Source organism: Tupaia chinensis, unplaced genomic scaffold (genome assembly GCF_000334495.1).
Source record: "Tupaia chinensis unplaced genomic scaffold, TupChi_1.0 Scaffold000221_1, whole genome shotgun sequence".
NCBI classification, from domain to species: domain Eukaryota; kingdom Metazoa; phylum Chordata; class Mammalia; order Scandentia; family Tupaiidae; genus Tupaia; species Tupaia belangeri.
In genome coordinates this window covers 242306-258039 of record NW_006159696.1, presented here as the reverse complement: position 1 = coordinate 258039, position 15734 = coordinate 242306, and the positions used below count along the sequence as shown (strand labels likewise).

Below are 15734 nucleotides of genomic sequence, written 5' to 3'. Positions count from 1 at the left end.
ACCGCGGTGCGTGTCCCGGACCCGGTGACTTAAAACTCACGCTGGGCGCGTGTGCGTGCGTGCCCAAGATCCTGAGAGGAGAATGGAGGAGAAGGGATTGCGGCGTGACCATCCCCCCTGGGGGGTGATTTCTCGCTTTCTGTCTCTATGTCTCTCTCTGTCTGTCTGGCGAGCGCACGCGCCCTACAGTGAAAATCTCTCAAAAATAAATAAATAAATAAATAAATAAAAACTCAACGCCGGGCGCGTGTGCGTGCATGCCCAAGATCCCGAGAGGAGAATGGAGGAGAAGGGATTGTGGCGTGGCCATCCCCCCTGGGGGGTGATTTTTCTCTTTCTATCTCTCTGTCTCTCTCTGTCTTTCTGGCAAGTGCATGCACCCTATAGCAAAAACCTCTCAAAAAAAAACTTAAAATAATTTTTGCTGTAATTTCTGATTTACATATAATAAGTGTACATGTCTATGGGGTACAGTGTGGTTTTTAAAATCATATATATATATATAGTGTGTAATAATCAAATTGAGGAAATTAACATTTACCCTCGCTAACTTTTATCATTACTTTGTGTTATAGACATTCAAATTCACTTTACTGGATATTTGGAAAATTATTTTAAATTGTCACCAACTTTTCCACTCTGCTATTCTATTCTATAACACATTCCATTTGTTTACATGCATTCTTGTACCTATTAACTAAGTTCTCCCCATCCTCCACACCTCCTTGCATTCCCAACTTCTAGTATCTTCCGTTATAACTGAGTCTTTCAGCTTCCACTGATGAGTGAGGGCAGATAGCATTTGCTGGATGAGGAAATACCATATTTGTATTTCAGATCCTGGCTTCTTTCAAGTAGCATTATTTCTTCTATATTCATCCATATGTTTCAAATAACAGGAATAATATATATATACTGCGTTTCCTTTATTATTCATCAGCTTTGGAGCACTTAGGTTGATTCTGTTTCTTCGCTATTGTGAACAGTGCTGCAATAAACATGGTAGTGCAGGAATATAATTGACCTTTATCCTTCATAGTACGATTACCGGATTATAAAGTAATGCTGTTTATTTTTTGGAACCTCCATACTGTTTTCCACAGTGGCTGTACTAACCTACATTCCCACCAGCAGTGCACAAGGATTCTCTTTTCTCCGCAGTCTCACCAGCACTCGTTCTATCTTTCTTAATAATAGCCATTCTAACTGGGTCGAGGTGATAACTCTTCATGGTTTTGCTTTCCATTTCCCTTATGACTAGAGATGTCGAACACTTTTTTCATATGCTTTTTGGCCACTTATGTGTCTTCCTTTGAGAATTGTCTGTTTTGATCAATTGCCTATTTTTTAAATTGGAGTATTGATTTTTTTGCTGGTGAGCCATTTGCATTCCTTACGTAATCTGATTACTAATCTTTGTTAGATGTATGGTTTGCAAATAATCCCTCCCATTCTGTAGGTTGTCTTTTTTACTATACTGATTGTTGTCTTTGCTGTGCAGGGCACCGTGGCGTGGAGCTGTCCTTATTTCACCTGTGCTCTGTTGTCTGCTCTTGTCTAGGTTTCCTCCATACTTCTTTATTTTGTCAGTCTTTTTCTCTGTGCAGCAAGGTGGCTGCAGGGCTGCTCCTCAGAATGGACCCTTAGTTTTACCAAAATCAGCAGAGAGAGGACTTTTTAAAAACTCCATAGTCCTAGTAATATGATTGAATCTCATTTAGGCCAACTTGGATATGTGGCCAGTCCGAGAGCATGGCTTCACCTATGGAGAAGGTGGAAGGGAATTAGAGAGAGGTAGTTCCCAAAGCAAACCAGGAGCGGTGATCGGAATAAGGAAAAAAGGAATCAAGGAAGGCAACGTATCGACTTGTTGGCCTCCTCGTGGGTCAGGTTGGCCTAGGGATCATTAGCACCATCGGTGTTTTGAATGTATTTGTACACACCGCTTTGTCCAGCCATATATTATTGGATATCTATTACAAACGCATTATGTCTCACACCCTGTTCTCGGTGCTGGGAGTTAAGAGAAGAATGACACACAGACAACATGCTGCTTACTGCCGTGATCGGAGACAGTAGCAGCAAAGGCAGCCAGAGCTGGCGGGTGGGGGAACACATGCCTGCCCTAGTGAGCTGAGGGTGGAGACAATCGCACACGGACCTGAGCCTCTTCACTCTTCTGAGAATATCTAAGACGCAGACCATGCAGAGTGTAATGTGTTGATGAAAGAAGATGGTTCAAGAGAAGCAGCCCATGCAAATCCATCTAAATATCTAAGACGCAGACCATGCAGAGTGTAATGTGTTGATGAAAGAAGATGGTTCAAGAGAAGCAGCCCATGCAAATCCATCTAAATCCGCCCTCCTCTACATGTTGCACCTCCCCCACCCCTGCCACACACACACACACACTATCCACTTTCTGCAGCTCTTGTTTCTAAGAGGTGGACATTTGTTCTGGGACCTACTTTACTTGGGAGAGTAGAGTTTGCTGGAAATCAGGTCTGTGATTATGCTCAGAAGGGGGCGGGGACACCTGGGTTCTGCCTTAGGCCCCCCAGCAGCATGTTGACCCACTCTGGTTTGGGGTAGATAGGAGCTAATACACCACACAGACCCGTGCAGGGCACTGCGCCCTGTGCTCCTGGTTGTTGGGAAGTGCTCCTGGTCACACCGTGTCTGCGTCTTTGTTCTGAGTTTTCTGAGGCCGGCATTAGTTTTCCCTGAGGCTTGGAATTTCAGTCAGTAATGGGGTTTGTCTCTGAAGGTGGTTTCCGGGGGTGGAAGGGATGCGCAGCACACGCCCAGGCCACTCTGGGTGTCTGACAGCCTCTTGACAAGTTGCCAAGAGAGCGTGGAGTCAGAGGGCCTTGTAGCAAGCCCAGCTTGGAAAACCTTTTTAGCAGAAACACAGCAAATTTGGTTAATTCCAGTAAAAGCTTTTACTGCCTCTCTCTGGGGTTGACCAGGGAAGGATCCAGGAATGCTGAGGTTGCTCACCAGGCGCAGCTTATACCCAAGCTTGTCTTCCTCTTCAACGAACCAAGCCTCACCCCTTCCAAGATCCCCACCATCATTGACATCCTGGGATGCCAGCTGAGGGGCCACTTCAGCATCCAGGACTTCCTCAGGTACCACGCCAAGCTTCCCAGGGGAAAGGGCAGGAGCTCAGACTGTCACACAAGGGGGTACGGCCCCAGGGCTCTCCTGACTGCATCGGCCCAACATTACTGGAACATTCTGGGGGTTCTGCCCAGGGATGAAGTTGGGAAAGGGATGTATTTGCTGCACTGAGGATAGTACAGGCAGGTTCCCCACAGGGTGATGGTCCACAGCTTCCTGGTGCCCCGAATTCAAGAATTCTGGCACCATAGCCGTCATGCAGGCTTCCCAATGACAGTCCCCTGGTGCCACTCCTGACCTTTCTGTCTTCATCACTAGCTGATATATTGTCTGGCAGAGACAGAGTTAATTCTCTGATGAATCCTGGCAGATTTTAGAAGCTTCTGGAAGTATTGTATTGATCACAGAATAGTGCACTACCCCTCAAACCCTCACGTGAAGCTGCACTTGGGGTTGGATCTGTGTGGAAAATGCTAATCCGTGCCCGGCACATGGGGGTCGAGCCACCTTCTCTCCTGTTGCATAAAGGATTGGGCTGTTTGTCGTGTACACTCTCAAACCTTCCTCGGAGAACGAGAGGCACCTGTGCGTGGACGGAGCCCTGGACTCTTCTGTGTCTGGTGAGAAGATCCTTCTAGATGCCATCTGCAGGCAGCAGACCCACCCTCGTGGTTCCCCTGAGAGGCAGACGTTGGGAGGTTAATTTGCAGAGGGAGGCACTGAGGCAAAGGAGGGGAGCCTGCCAGAGTGGAGCAGTGGACAGGTGTTGGCTTGGGAGGCAGTCGTTCACCACTAGGGTCGCCAGGCAAATGAAATCTCCCATTTCTGCTTCCAAACCTGGAATGACTTCCAAGGCCTGCAGGATAGAGCCAGTCCCCTGTAGCCTGGCATGTGGGAGGTCAAATCTCCACAGGGCGATGGTCCACTGCCCCCTGGTGCAGGGCACTCCCACTGTGTCCCGAATTCAAGAATTCCGGCAGCACAGCCGTCATGCAGGCTTCCCAAATGACAGTCCCCTGGTGCCACTCCTGACCTTTCTGTCCTCATTATGAGCTGATATATTGTCTGGCAGAGCCAGAGTTAACTCTCTGATGAATCTTGGCAGATTTTAGAAGCCTCTGGAAGTATCGTATTGATCACAGAATAGTGCACTACCCCTCAAACCCTCACATGAAGCTGCACTTGGCGTTGGATCTGTGTCACCTCTCTTGCCCCAGCGGAGCCCAGCTCCAGCAGTCAGCAGCACCTGCAGGCCCTGATGGCCACCATCAACTGCGCACATCCCTTGCACATGCTGTTCTCTCTAGAGCAATGCCACCAGTGCCCACCTTCCCTCGCTCTCCGACTTTCCAGCCATTCCAGTCTCACCCAGCCCGACCTGGTGCTACTAACGACCCTCGCACTTTTCATAGCACGTGGATCTGGGTGTGTTTCTCGGTCGCTGTTGCATCCCGACCAGATGCAGGCCTGCAGCCACATCTCATCCGGGGCTCCCTCTGCTGGGCAGTGGAAGGGAACAATTAAGACCACTTGGAGTTGGGCCGTCCGGGTTGGCACTGTCCAAGATGGGAGCCTCTAGCTGCGTGTGGCCGCTTAAATTTAAATGTTAATTAAGTCAAATGAAATGAAATGAAAATTCAGTTCCTCGCACTAGCCGCCATCCAAGTGCTCGGCCAGGATGTGGGGCCAGTGGCTGGCCTTCAGAGGTCAGAAGTTGATGTCACTGCAGGTTTTCTTGGACAGCATTACTCACTCCAGATACGTAGTATTATCTCTCATGCTTGAATCAAAGCTCAAAACCAGAAATTACTGTTCCCATTTTGTAGATGAGAAAACTGAGACTTGGTGGAATTTCGGACCTTTGTAAACAATGAGGTCGGAACACAGAGAAATCCAGTTCCACTTCTCCACGCTGCCTCAGCAGCCTCGTCTCTACAGCGTGGCTTGTGACCCCGAATGTGTCATAAAATAACTGGCAACTGAAGGAACGGGAGAATGCATTTCGGGTCGCAGAGTGCTGCGTTAGCCACCACCCTCATACTGACTTCATTCCGAAGCTGTTATCTAACCAAATGTGTCCAACAATCGCTAGCCTTCCAAGGCTTTAATAACACTTTGGAAGTGAAATTTCATTTTTGGCTAGATCTGTATCTTTCTATGATTCAAGTTTGATTTTCAGTACTGCATAGACATGCAAAAGGCCTAACCTGAAGCAAATTGAAAGTAGAAACCAACAGGGACCAGCAGTTGGCGGAATGGCTATGTCGCTGGACTCCCATGTAGCCAACCACGATTGGAGTCCTGGATTGGGTGACTTAAACTCATGCTGGGCATGTGTGCGTGCGTGCCCAAGATCCCAAGAGGAGAACGGAGGAGAAGGGATTGCAGCGTGGTCATCCCCCTCCTGGGGCGGGGAGTGATTCCTCACTTTCTGTTTCTGTCTCTCTCTGTCTTTCTGGAGAGTGCACACACCCTATAACAAAAACTTCTCAAAAAATAAATTAAATAAAAGAAAGTAGAAACCAGTGGAATAAAGACTGTAGTCTTCAGCCCTCAGCTCCCAGCGATTTCTCACACTGGAGCGTGCAGTGTGTGCTTAAAAACGTGGCAGCTGATGGTAACTGAAAAAGAAAATTCTACTGAAAGATAAATTTGGTCTTATCATTTTTCGTTTTTGTTGTTGTTGTTGCTGTTGTTTTGAGTTAGACAATAGGGAAGGCATCGCTAGTTGAAGAGGACTTTAGAAACATTTCCCGAAATTCTGTTTAAGCATTGTGTTGAAGCCTAGAATCAAATGCCAAATGTTAAGCCTCAATTCCTGGGTGGCCTGAGCATTTGGTGACCGTGATTGCTTACTGCAGCAAATAGCCTGCCTCTTTACATCCGTTCTCTCTCAAATCGGGATTCGCCTTTTTGTAGCTGGAAGCCAAACATCTGGAAGGACAATCTGGCTCAGAAACCAGTTGCTGGAGATGCTTCTCGGTGTGACATCTTCCCCTCGACTTCATCGGTCCTCGGAGTGAGTAGCCCCAGGAAGAGCAACTTGGCATGAGGCTGCCTCATACAGGGTGTGGTATTAAAATCTCTCCTTAATGAAAAGTTGAGCATCTCAGAGTCCATTTTCTGCAGTGTTTCCTGCACTCGTCAGAAAGAAAATCATATTCTCTCCACCCAATAAACCAGACCTTGCCCTAAGATATTGCGATGCCAGTGTTAAATGGGCCTGAGTAACTCGAAGCAGATCTGGTATAATTACAATAAACTCCTTTGTCACCATTGCTGTAGTAATTGTTACAGTTTTGGCAGTTATAACGATGACTGATTTTGATGTCCCATCCTTGGCAGACAATAGAATGGAGAAATGGTAAACCTAAATAGCTTCTATCAAGGAAAAGGCTTGCCAAATTCTTCTATTTACTGTTAGTGATTTCGTTATTTTTCCAAGTTGGAAAAAGAAGTATCTGCCTTCAGTTAACTTTCCATAATAATGTGTAACCATGCCAGCAGGTGGAATGGTGGTTAATGCACTGGACTCCTCACATGGCTGACTACAGTTCGAATCCCGGACCTGGTGACTTGAATATCCTGCCGGGTGCATGCGCGTGCACTCAAAATCCTAGGAGGAGAAGTGATGGTGGCATGCCCATCTCCCCTGGAGGGTGGTTTCTCACTTTCTCTCTCTCTGTTTCTCTCCAGTGAGCACTCACACCCTGTGGCAAAAATCCTTACAAATAAGTAAATAAGACAATGTGTAACCATCATGCTAATCCCACTAGCTCTCCCCTACTGCTGGCCAGCTCTTCCCTCAACCCTTTAGCCATTCCATACATATTCACTGAGCATCTACTGTTTCAAAATTCTGCTCCTGGCTCTTAGGGTGCAGCGTCGGGCAAGTCAGCCCAGCTCTGTGCTCTGTTTCTGTTTCCATGTGTATTTGCATTTGGGGGTAGGAGTGGGAGTTATTCTTTAGTAAAGCAGCCTGCAAATAGTGTTTCAAATTTTATCAGCCTACAAGTCTTCACATTCCTAGAATCAACACACGGCGGACCTAGAAGACACCTTGGAAGTGGACTAGTCCAGCCCCGTCCCCTTTCAGCATTTTGCAAGGGAATGCACTATAGTGCTTAAGCACCTGGACTCAGGCATCTAGACTTTCTGGGTTTGAGTCCCAGCTCAGATCCCAGGGACCTGGGGAGGCTTTCTTAAGCCTCTTTCTACTAATCTGTATGAGGATAAAAATAATGTCTTCTGTAGATGGCAGTGGGGAGGATGAAATGAATGAATTTGTGAACAGACCCGAGGAAGTTGCCTGGGATACACTATTCTCCAAGCTGTTTGCATTATCATCGTCATCCTTGCCACCATCCTCAGTGACCCCATCAACACCATCAGCAACGTCCTCGGTGAAGAAAATGACCAGAACACACGAAGAACTCTGCAAAAGCCATCCTGGATCCGACATCAGTGCACGACCTGAAAGGGGGGCGGTTTCTTCTCTTCTACCCTAGTCTGTGCTCAGTCCAGTGGACGCCCACATCCACACCATGCTCAAAGGAGCAGCAGGCACTGAAGACACTGCCTGGCACAGGGATGTCCTTCCCTGGGTCCTTTGCCAAGCCGTTGTCTCTGCTGGATGGGCCATCCACTCCCTCCCCTGCAGGTCCTTCTGCTTACCTCCAGCAAGGCCGCATTCTCTGGACTCTTGTTTTTGCTTCTGTTAATTCACTGTAGAGCACATGTGCTTGCTTGAGAGTAGCAGAAAGAGAGAAAGTGAGAGATCACACCCCCTGGGGGATGGCCACCCAGTAATTCCTCTTCCTCCATCTTCTCTTGGGATTCTGGGTGCACACACAGGTTCCCAGTATGATTTTCAAACCATAGGATCTCGGACTCAAACCACACAGTCCCCCATGTGGGAGCCAGTCACTTTAGCCACCATGCCACCAGCTGGCCCCTCCAGACTCGTCATTCCCCCTTTTTGTTTTTTTGGAGAGGTTTTCACTGTAGGGCACGTGCACTCGCCAGACAGACAGAGAGAGACAGAGAGACAGAAAGGGAGAAATCACCCCCCAGGGGGGATGGCCACACTACAATCCCTTCTCCTCCATTCTCCTCTCGGGATCTTGGGCATGCACGCACACACGCCCGGTGTGAGTTTCAAGCCACCGGGGTCCGGGACGCAAACCGCAGTTGACTACATGGGAGTCCAGCGACATAGCCATTACGCTAACTGCTGGTCCCCAGACTCATCATTCTATGATTCCCTTTTGAGAGTGACAGTTTATCAGTTATTTTGCCTAAACCGACAATGATGCCTGATTCTTTTTGATCAGGGAGATGAATAATCACTGTGTTGCGTGACTATGGACGGCAGCTACATGAGGTGGGGACTGTTCACTCGCTGTGCGGCGAAGTAGGGCTATTGAAGGGCAAGCGCACTGCCACACCTACTGATCCCGCGCTCTGGGATCTGTTGGTACCAGCTGCTGGGGAGAGCTGCGACCAACCCGTCCAGCCTCCAGCCTGTCACCGTCACAGTCACCCATTGTGTGGCAATCTTGCTGGCACTTTATTTTACCGTTTTTCTTTTTCTCTTCTTTTTTTTAGAAAGAGGGATTTTTTGCTATAGGTCATGTGGGCTCGCCGAAGATACACAGAGAGACAGAAAACGAGAAATCATCCCCTGGAGGCATAACCATGCCACAATCCCTTCTCCTCCAGTCTCTTCTTGGGATTTTGGGCATGCACACACACAAACCCAGTGTGAGTTTTAAGCCACTGGGTCTGAGACTTGAACCACGGTCGACTATGTGGGAGTCCGGCAACATAACCAATATGCTATCTGTTGGTCCCTATTTTACCATTTAAAAAAAATGTATCCCTACTTCGCTAAGTGCTCCGACGCTTAGCTGAGCCCGCCTTTCCTAGACTTGTGAGGCTGGACGTCTCTGTTCTGGTCTGGCCGCTAGCCGTGGCCTGAGAGGTAACCGATGACATCTGCTATCCCCAGGTCAAAGGAAGAGACGTTCCTGAGCCTGGGCCCCGACTGGTTCCTGCTGCTGCTGCAGGGCCACCTGCACCCCAGCACCACCGTGCTGGCCCTGAAGCTGCTGCTGCACTTCTTGTCAAATCCTACCCTCCGCGGGCGATTTAAGGATGGCCTGCCTGCGGGGTCCTGGGTGGAACACAGCGCCAAGGGCGTGGACATCATGATGGGTGAGCAGGCAGCTGTGACCACCAGCCAGGGCGCCCCCTGGACCTGAGGTTTGAGAGACGACCAGGCCAACCTCCTCCCCAATGTGACCCCTGATCTGCAGCCCCAGCCCCCGACAGTCTTTGCAGGGTCCCCCACAACCTCAGCCACGGGGGGCTGCTTTCTGTCCCTCAGCGGCTCCTTGGCTCTGTCCTGGGCACCCCACCCCACGTTCTTCCTCTTCCTGGGATGCTGCTTTTGTGATGGGGATCCGTCTTCAGTTCTCAGCTCTGAGGCCCCTTCCTCTGGGGGAGGACGGCTCCCTGAAGGGGCCCTCTGTGTCCTCGCTCTGCCTGTTGCTTCCCTGTGACTCGTCATCTGCGAGCACTTACCCGCTTGACTGCTTGCTTGGTGGCCGTCCCTCCCACGCGCTGCAAGCTCCGTGTGTGTCTGGCTTGGGCAGTTCTGCCCACACGCCGAGTCCCCGGCTCAGCGCTGCTCGTCCCCTCCCCATCCCCCGCATGGCACGCACAAGTCAGCACCGGGAGGAGGGAGCGAGCGTGGCGGGCCGGGAGGGGAACCTTCGGCATGTCCTTGTGCTCACCCACACGTAGGCTACGCTTCTCTCCATCGTCTCGGTGCTGGGGGTGGGAGGCAGGGGACCCCTCAGGGATCCCGTTCCCTGTGGCCAGGACAGCAGCAGGCGTGCTTACCTGGATTTTGCGCCCTTCGCCTGGCTAACAGACAACCTGAAGAGCCGCCCTCCCGTGCCCGACGAGAGCCCCTGCCTGCTGCCTGGCTTCCGCATCTTGACCGACTTCCTGGCCCACCACGTCCACATCCCTGAAGTCTACCTCGCCGTGTCTGCCTTCCTGCTGCAGATGCCCCTCGCGGAGCTGGCGGACGGGCCCAAGGTGGGTTCCCGGAGCAGCTGGGGTCTGAGTCCTCGCGGTGAGGGCAGCTCCTTTACTCTCCCAGCGGAGTCCTCGCCCTCTCCGACTCGGCCGTGTCCTGACCACTCCCTTCCCTAGCGGCTCTGCACCCTCCTTGCTCCGCGAACGCCTCACTGCCTGCACCCTGACTTCCTCGGCCTCTGCCTCCCATCATCCTCCTGGCAAGCCTCTGGTTCTGACCAGTCCCACTTTAAGCCCTCTCCTCGGGGCATAGCTGGGGAGTGTCAGCGCCTGGCCTCCACCTCCGGCTCACACCCTGGCTTCTCCATCACCTCCTTCCTGTGTCTCCGGGAAGGGGAGGCTCTCCCAGGCCGAGCTTGGTGTCCTCCAACTCCTTCCCTGGGTGACCTCGCCCAGGGACCCTTTCTTCCATGTTTTCTGTTCCTCCTTTTCTGCTCGTTCTGTCCTCGTGGACCGTACATATGTTAAACTGCATCCCACGTAAAGCCAGCTGCGGCTCTATTCATTTATCATTTATTTATTTTTTGTCCTTTCTTGGCTAATTTCTCCAAAGGGTCTATACTCGCTATAGTCTCACAATCCTCTCAGTCAGCTGCACCAAAACCAAGCCTTCACTGGCTTTCATTCCTGCAGGACCAGGCTCGGACTCCACAGCCAGCCCCAGGCCCTCACGACCTGAGGGGCGGATTGTGGTGCAGGGGACGAAACGTGACATTGACAGGCTGACCACACAGGCAGGCTCCAGTCACATCCAGAGACCTCTCTGAGCATGCGTGTGTGGATGTATGTGCCTGTGACCTATGGCTGCTGGCAGCTTGAGTGAACTGCGGCACCAGGACCCTGCTGAGGACGCACTCTCTGTTTCTCTCACTTCCTGTTTCTCTCGCACATGGAATAAATAAATAAATATATTTTTAAAAGGGGAGAAAGGATCCCTCTGGACCAGGTGCCTGGCTATCCCTGGTCCTGGCTGTAACTCACCGTCCTTCACACTGTAACTCTCCCCATCACCTCCCCTGCATTCCAGCCGCGTGGGACTTGCCCACCTGTGCCCTTCCTCATTCCTTCCCCACGGTCACCTGTCTGGGGGGAGTGTCCCTCCGTGCTCAGCTCCACTGCCCCCTCCTGCTCAAAGCCTAGGCAGGAGGACCCTTGCCCTCTCCGTGTCTCGGTATGCCTTTACACACCTGGTGAGCTCACCTGCCTCCTTAGGGCAACTGAACAGCAGACCCGCCTTTACTCGCCTTCCTGGGCACCTGACAAGGAGCAGACTTGGAAATAGTTTCGTGAACTTGACTGAATTGAATTAATTGACCTGAATTGAAATAGGGGATGGGCATGACTTTGCAAAGAGAAAGCTAAAAATAATTATCTTTCTTACATACTCTTATACTTGACAGATCTAAATCTTCATATGCTGATAGCGCTGTAAATTACACTTCAAAACAGAGTTCTTACATGCTGTGTCAAGTTCACGGAAGCCTTGAGCTTTCATTTCCCGGGATGGGCGGGAGGAGGCCAGCACGTGCCAAGTGCTGGGACCACAGTAGACGGTTTACGGGTTTTATTTTGCTGGATATTTAAACAATCCCATGGGGCAGGTGATGTCATTTTCATTTCGTAGAGGTGGGAACTGAACTGCCAAGAGGCTGAGTAGCTCGCCTGAGGTCAGTGAGGAAGAAGGCAGGGCCAGGCCGTCCTGACTCTAAGCCCCGCCCACTCTTCTCGCTAGGCACTTGGCCCTGAAACCTGTGACCCCCTATGTCCTGTTTAACCTCATTTACAAAATGCACTAAGGTTGACTAGGACATTGAGTACTCGTGATGTCAGTCCAAAAGAAGAAACTCAGTGAAGCTGTGGCAGGGTCCCGCCCCTTCCCGGAGGCATAGGGCACTGGGTGTGCTGGGGGACAGGGGCTTTCCACACGGGCAGACCGCCAGGCTGCAACTGTGCTGCCCTTTCCTGCTGTCCCCCGCGGGGGCTCCGGAGGAGGGACGCACTCGCGGCAGAGCCATTCCCTGGGTGTGTAGCTGCAGGTCTCCGTTTGGCTCTCACCTCCTCTTTCAGGACAGCCTCGACGCTATGCTCCAGTGTCTGCTGCACAAGCACCAGCAGGAAGAGGCCCTCCAGACTGGGCTGTGCGTGGAGGGGGCCTTGCTGCTCTTGGAGATGCTGAAAGCCACCATGAGCCAGGTGAGACCCAGTCCCCACCTGCCATCCCCTGGAGGTTCCGATGGGGAGACAAATTTGGGGGTTCCCTTGACTTTTCCCAGCAGCTTCTCAGTACCGCCAGTGAGAGCAAGATAAAACAGAAGAGGCCAGGTAGCTCCTAGGGATGGTAGGGACATGCCCGGAGGTCTAGCCCACGGGCTCCAAGGAGCTCTGTGGGAGTCACCTGGGGATGTCTGCTTGCTGCTGGTTTAAAGCTTGACTTTCTTCACTGGGACATCTCTGAGGAGAAGAGGGACCTCTCCTCTCAAAGACCTTACCTCCTCCGAGACAGGTGGGCCTCACCAGGTGACCTGTGAGGTGGAAGAGACCTGTCTGGAGAAGGCGGGAGGCACCATCTGCAGACCTGACCTGCAGGGGCGTTCGGGGAAGTTAGCTTTGGTTGGACCTTCGAAGTCTACTAGGGGTGTTGAGGGCTTACTGTACACACGGCATGTGGAGCCGGGAAGGCCACCGGGCCTGTGGATGGGGGTCATTCACGGTGAGCCTGGGGACAAGAGCTCTCAGAGAGGCGGAGGACCTTGGTTTTCCACTTAGACACCAAGGGCAGTCGGAGCCTAACCATATGGGGTGATGTCCCTGCTTTGTAAAGTGGGTCATTGTTACCTTTCACATCTAAACAGCAGGAGACAGCAAAAGGAAAATCCTTCTGACACACACCTGTCCTGAAATGACCACTGTGAGCTTCAGGGGAATACTTCAGACTGCTCCCAGATTGCAGCACACCCATTCCCGGGAGGGGACATGTGAACCCATTCTGCAACTTTTTCCTCAACATTTTGTGGACATAGTTCCACATTGATAAAGAGGAAAAATGGGGATGTCATTTCTATTTATAATAGAAACTGTTGTTTTGGAGTGCTGGTTGTTATAAGAGGTCTATAGTGAATGTTCCTGGGCAGCTTTCTTTTCTTTCTAGCTAGATGACCTCCTTAGTGTGATTTCTGTGTTGTGGGATGGTGGGTCAAAGTGTACTGCACACATTTTCTTTTGAACACTTCTCAGCAACGTTGTATTAAACATGATACGTATATCTCCCTCCCTCTATTGTACACCCCACCGTCTAATGTACATCCCACCCTCTAATGTACACCCCAGTGTCTAATGTACATCCCACTGTCTTATGTACATCCCACCATCTAATGCATAGACGGTTTACGGGTTTTATTTTGCTGGATATTTAAACAATCCCATGGGGCAGATGATGTAATTTACATTTCATAGAGAAGGGAACTGAACTGCCAAGAGGCTGAGTAGCTCGCCTGAGGTCAGCTAGGAAGAAAGCAGGGCCAGGCCATCCTGACTCTAAGCCCCGCCCATCTAATGCTTACCCCACCGTCTAATGTTTACCCCACCATCTAATGTACATTTGACCATCTAATGGACGTCCAACCATCTAATGTACATCCCACCATCTAATGCTTACCCCACCATTTAATGTATTTCCCACTGTCTAATGTACATCCCACCATCTAATGCATACTCCACCATCTAATGCTTACCTCACCGTCTAATGCATACCCCGTTTAATGTATACCTCACCATCTAAAATGCATACCCCACTGTCTAATGCATACTCCACTGTCTAATGTATACCTTGCTGTCTAAAATGCATACCCCACTGTCTAATGTATTTCCCACCGTCTAATGCATACCCCACCATCTAATTAATACCCCACTGTCTAATGCTTACCCCACCGTCTAATGCATACCCCACCGTCTGAAGCATACCCCACCGTCTAATGCATACCCCACTGTCTAATGCTTACCCCACCATCTAATGCATACCCCACCGTCTAATGCATACTGAACCATCTAATGTATACCCCACTGTCTAATGCATACCCCACCATCTATTGCATACCCCACTGTCTAATGCATACCCCACCATCTAATGCATACCCCACCGTCTAATGCATACCCCACCATCTAATGCATACCCCACCGTCTAATGCATACTGAACCATCTAATGTATACCCCACTGTCTAATGCATACCCCACCATCTATTGCATACCCCACTGTCTAATGTATATTCCACCATCTATTGCATACCCCACTGTCTAATGCATACCCCACCATCTAATGCATACCCCGTCTAATGCATACCCCACCATCTATTGCATACCCCACTGTCTAATCCACATCTTCCCATCTGACATTGGTCCCCCAACCAGTTCATCCCTCACTGTCTAATACACTCCACTGCATAACACACATCCCCTTGTCTTGTACAGAAGTGTTCTGCACTGACCCCACAGCCTCAGCTACGTGGCCACCCCAGTGGTTGTTCGTACTGAACTCAGACTTAATATTACTGAGGGCAGAACCATTTTTCATATGAATATATCTGTTCATTTTGTTCTGAATTTGCCAGTTTTTATGCGTGTTTGTGATTGTGCTGAGAAAGTACAGATAACACATTTTGCCCTTTTTGAAAACAGATGTTTTCTTCATTCTTATTAAATACTCTTTAACCTTTAATTTTTCACATGCTTTTTTCTTTTAAGCAGTTACCTAACATGAATTACTACATTCTTGCAAAATTCTCATTTAGTCATTCTATTATTATTTTTAGCATACTTTCTTATTCTAGTTATAATATTTTATTTATGATTTTATATATATTTATAAATGATACTAGGCTGCAATTTTCTTTTTGTTACATCTTTGTCATGTTTTGATAGCAATATTATGCTAGCTTTATATAAAAAGACCATTTTCCTTTTTAATATTGAAAAATATATTAAATGTATGATTCCTTATTATTTAAATTGCTTCTCTGAAACTGCCCGGGCCTATGTTTTTGCCATGATTCTTGACTTGTTTAGGCTTTTAACTGTCTTCTTGACCTAGAGTTCATCACTATTTAAAAATAATTTCCCATTTATTCAATTTGCACATGTGGTCTTTTAAAAATTTTTAAAGAAGTTTTTGCAATAGGGCACACATGCTCACTAGAGAGAGAAACAGAGATATTGAGAGAGAAAGTGAGACATCAACCCCCGCCAGAGATATGGCTACACAGCAACCCCTTCTCCTCCATTTCTTCCTGGGGTCTTGGGCATGCATACACGTGTGCCTGGTGTGATTTTCAAGTCACCGAGTCCAGGCCTTGAACCACAGTGCGCCATGTGGGAGTCCAGCAACATAACCAGTATGCCACCTGCTAGCCCCTTTAAAATGATGTTTTAATTGGCACATAGTCATTGTAGATTTTTATGGGAAACAGTGAGTGTGCTTTTTCAATACATGGATACAATGTGCAGTGACCAC

At 49.4% G+C, this 15734-nt stretch overlaps 1 protein-coding gene across 1 annotated transcript in view; it reads left to right on the top strand.

The window, feature by feature from the left end:
• WDFY4 (WDFY family member 4) overlaps positions 1–15734 on the top strand; it is a 275436-nt gene that overhangs the window by 97918 nt on the left and 161784 nt on the right. Inside the window, exons 27-32 of the mRNA XM_027771521.1 lie at positions 2970–3131; positions 3652–3743; positions 6043–6142; positions 9134–9339; positions 10061–10230; positions 12298–12423. Of these exons, the coding sequence (XP_027627322.1) occupies positions 2970–3131; positions 3652–3743; positions 6043–6142; positions 9134–9339; positions 10061–10230; positions 12298–12423 (856 nt within the window). The remainder of the gene's footprint in view (positions 1–2969; positions 3132–3651; positions 3744–6042; positions 6143–9133; positions 9340–10060; positions 10231–12297; positions 12424–15734) is intronic.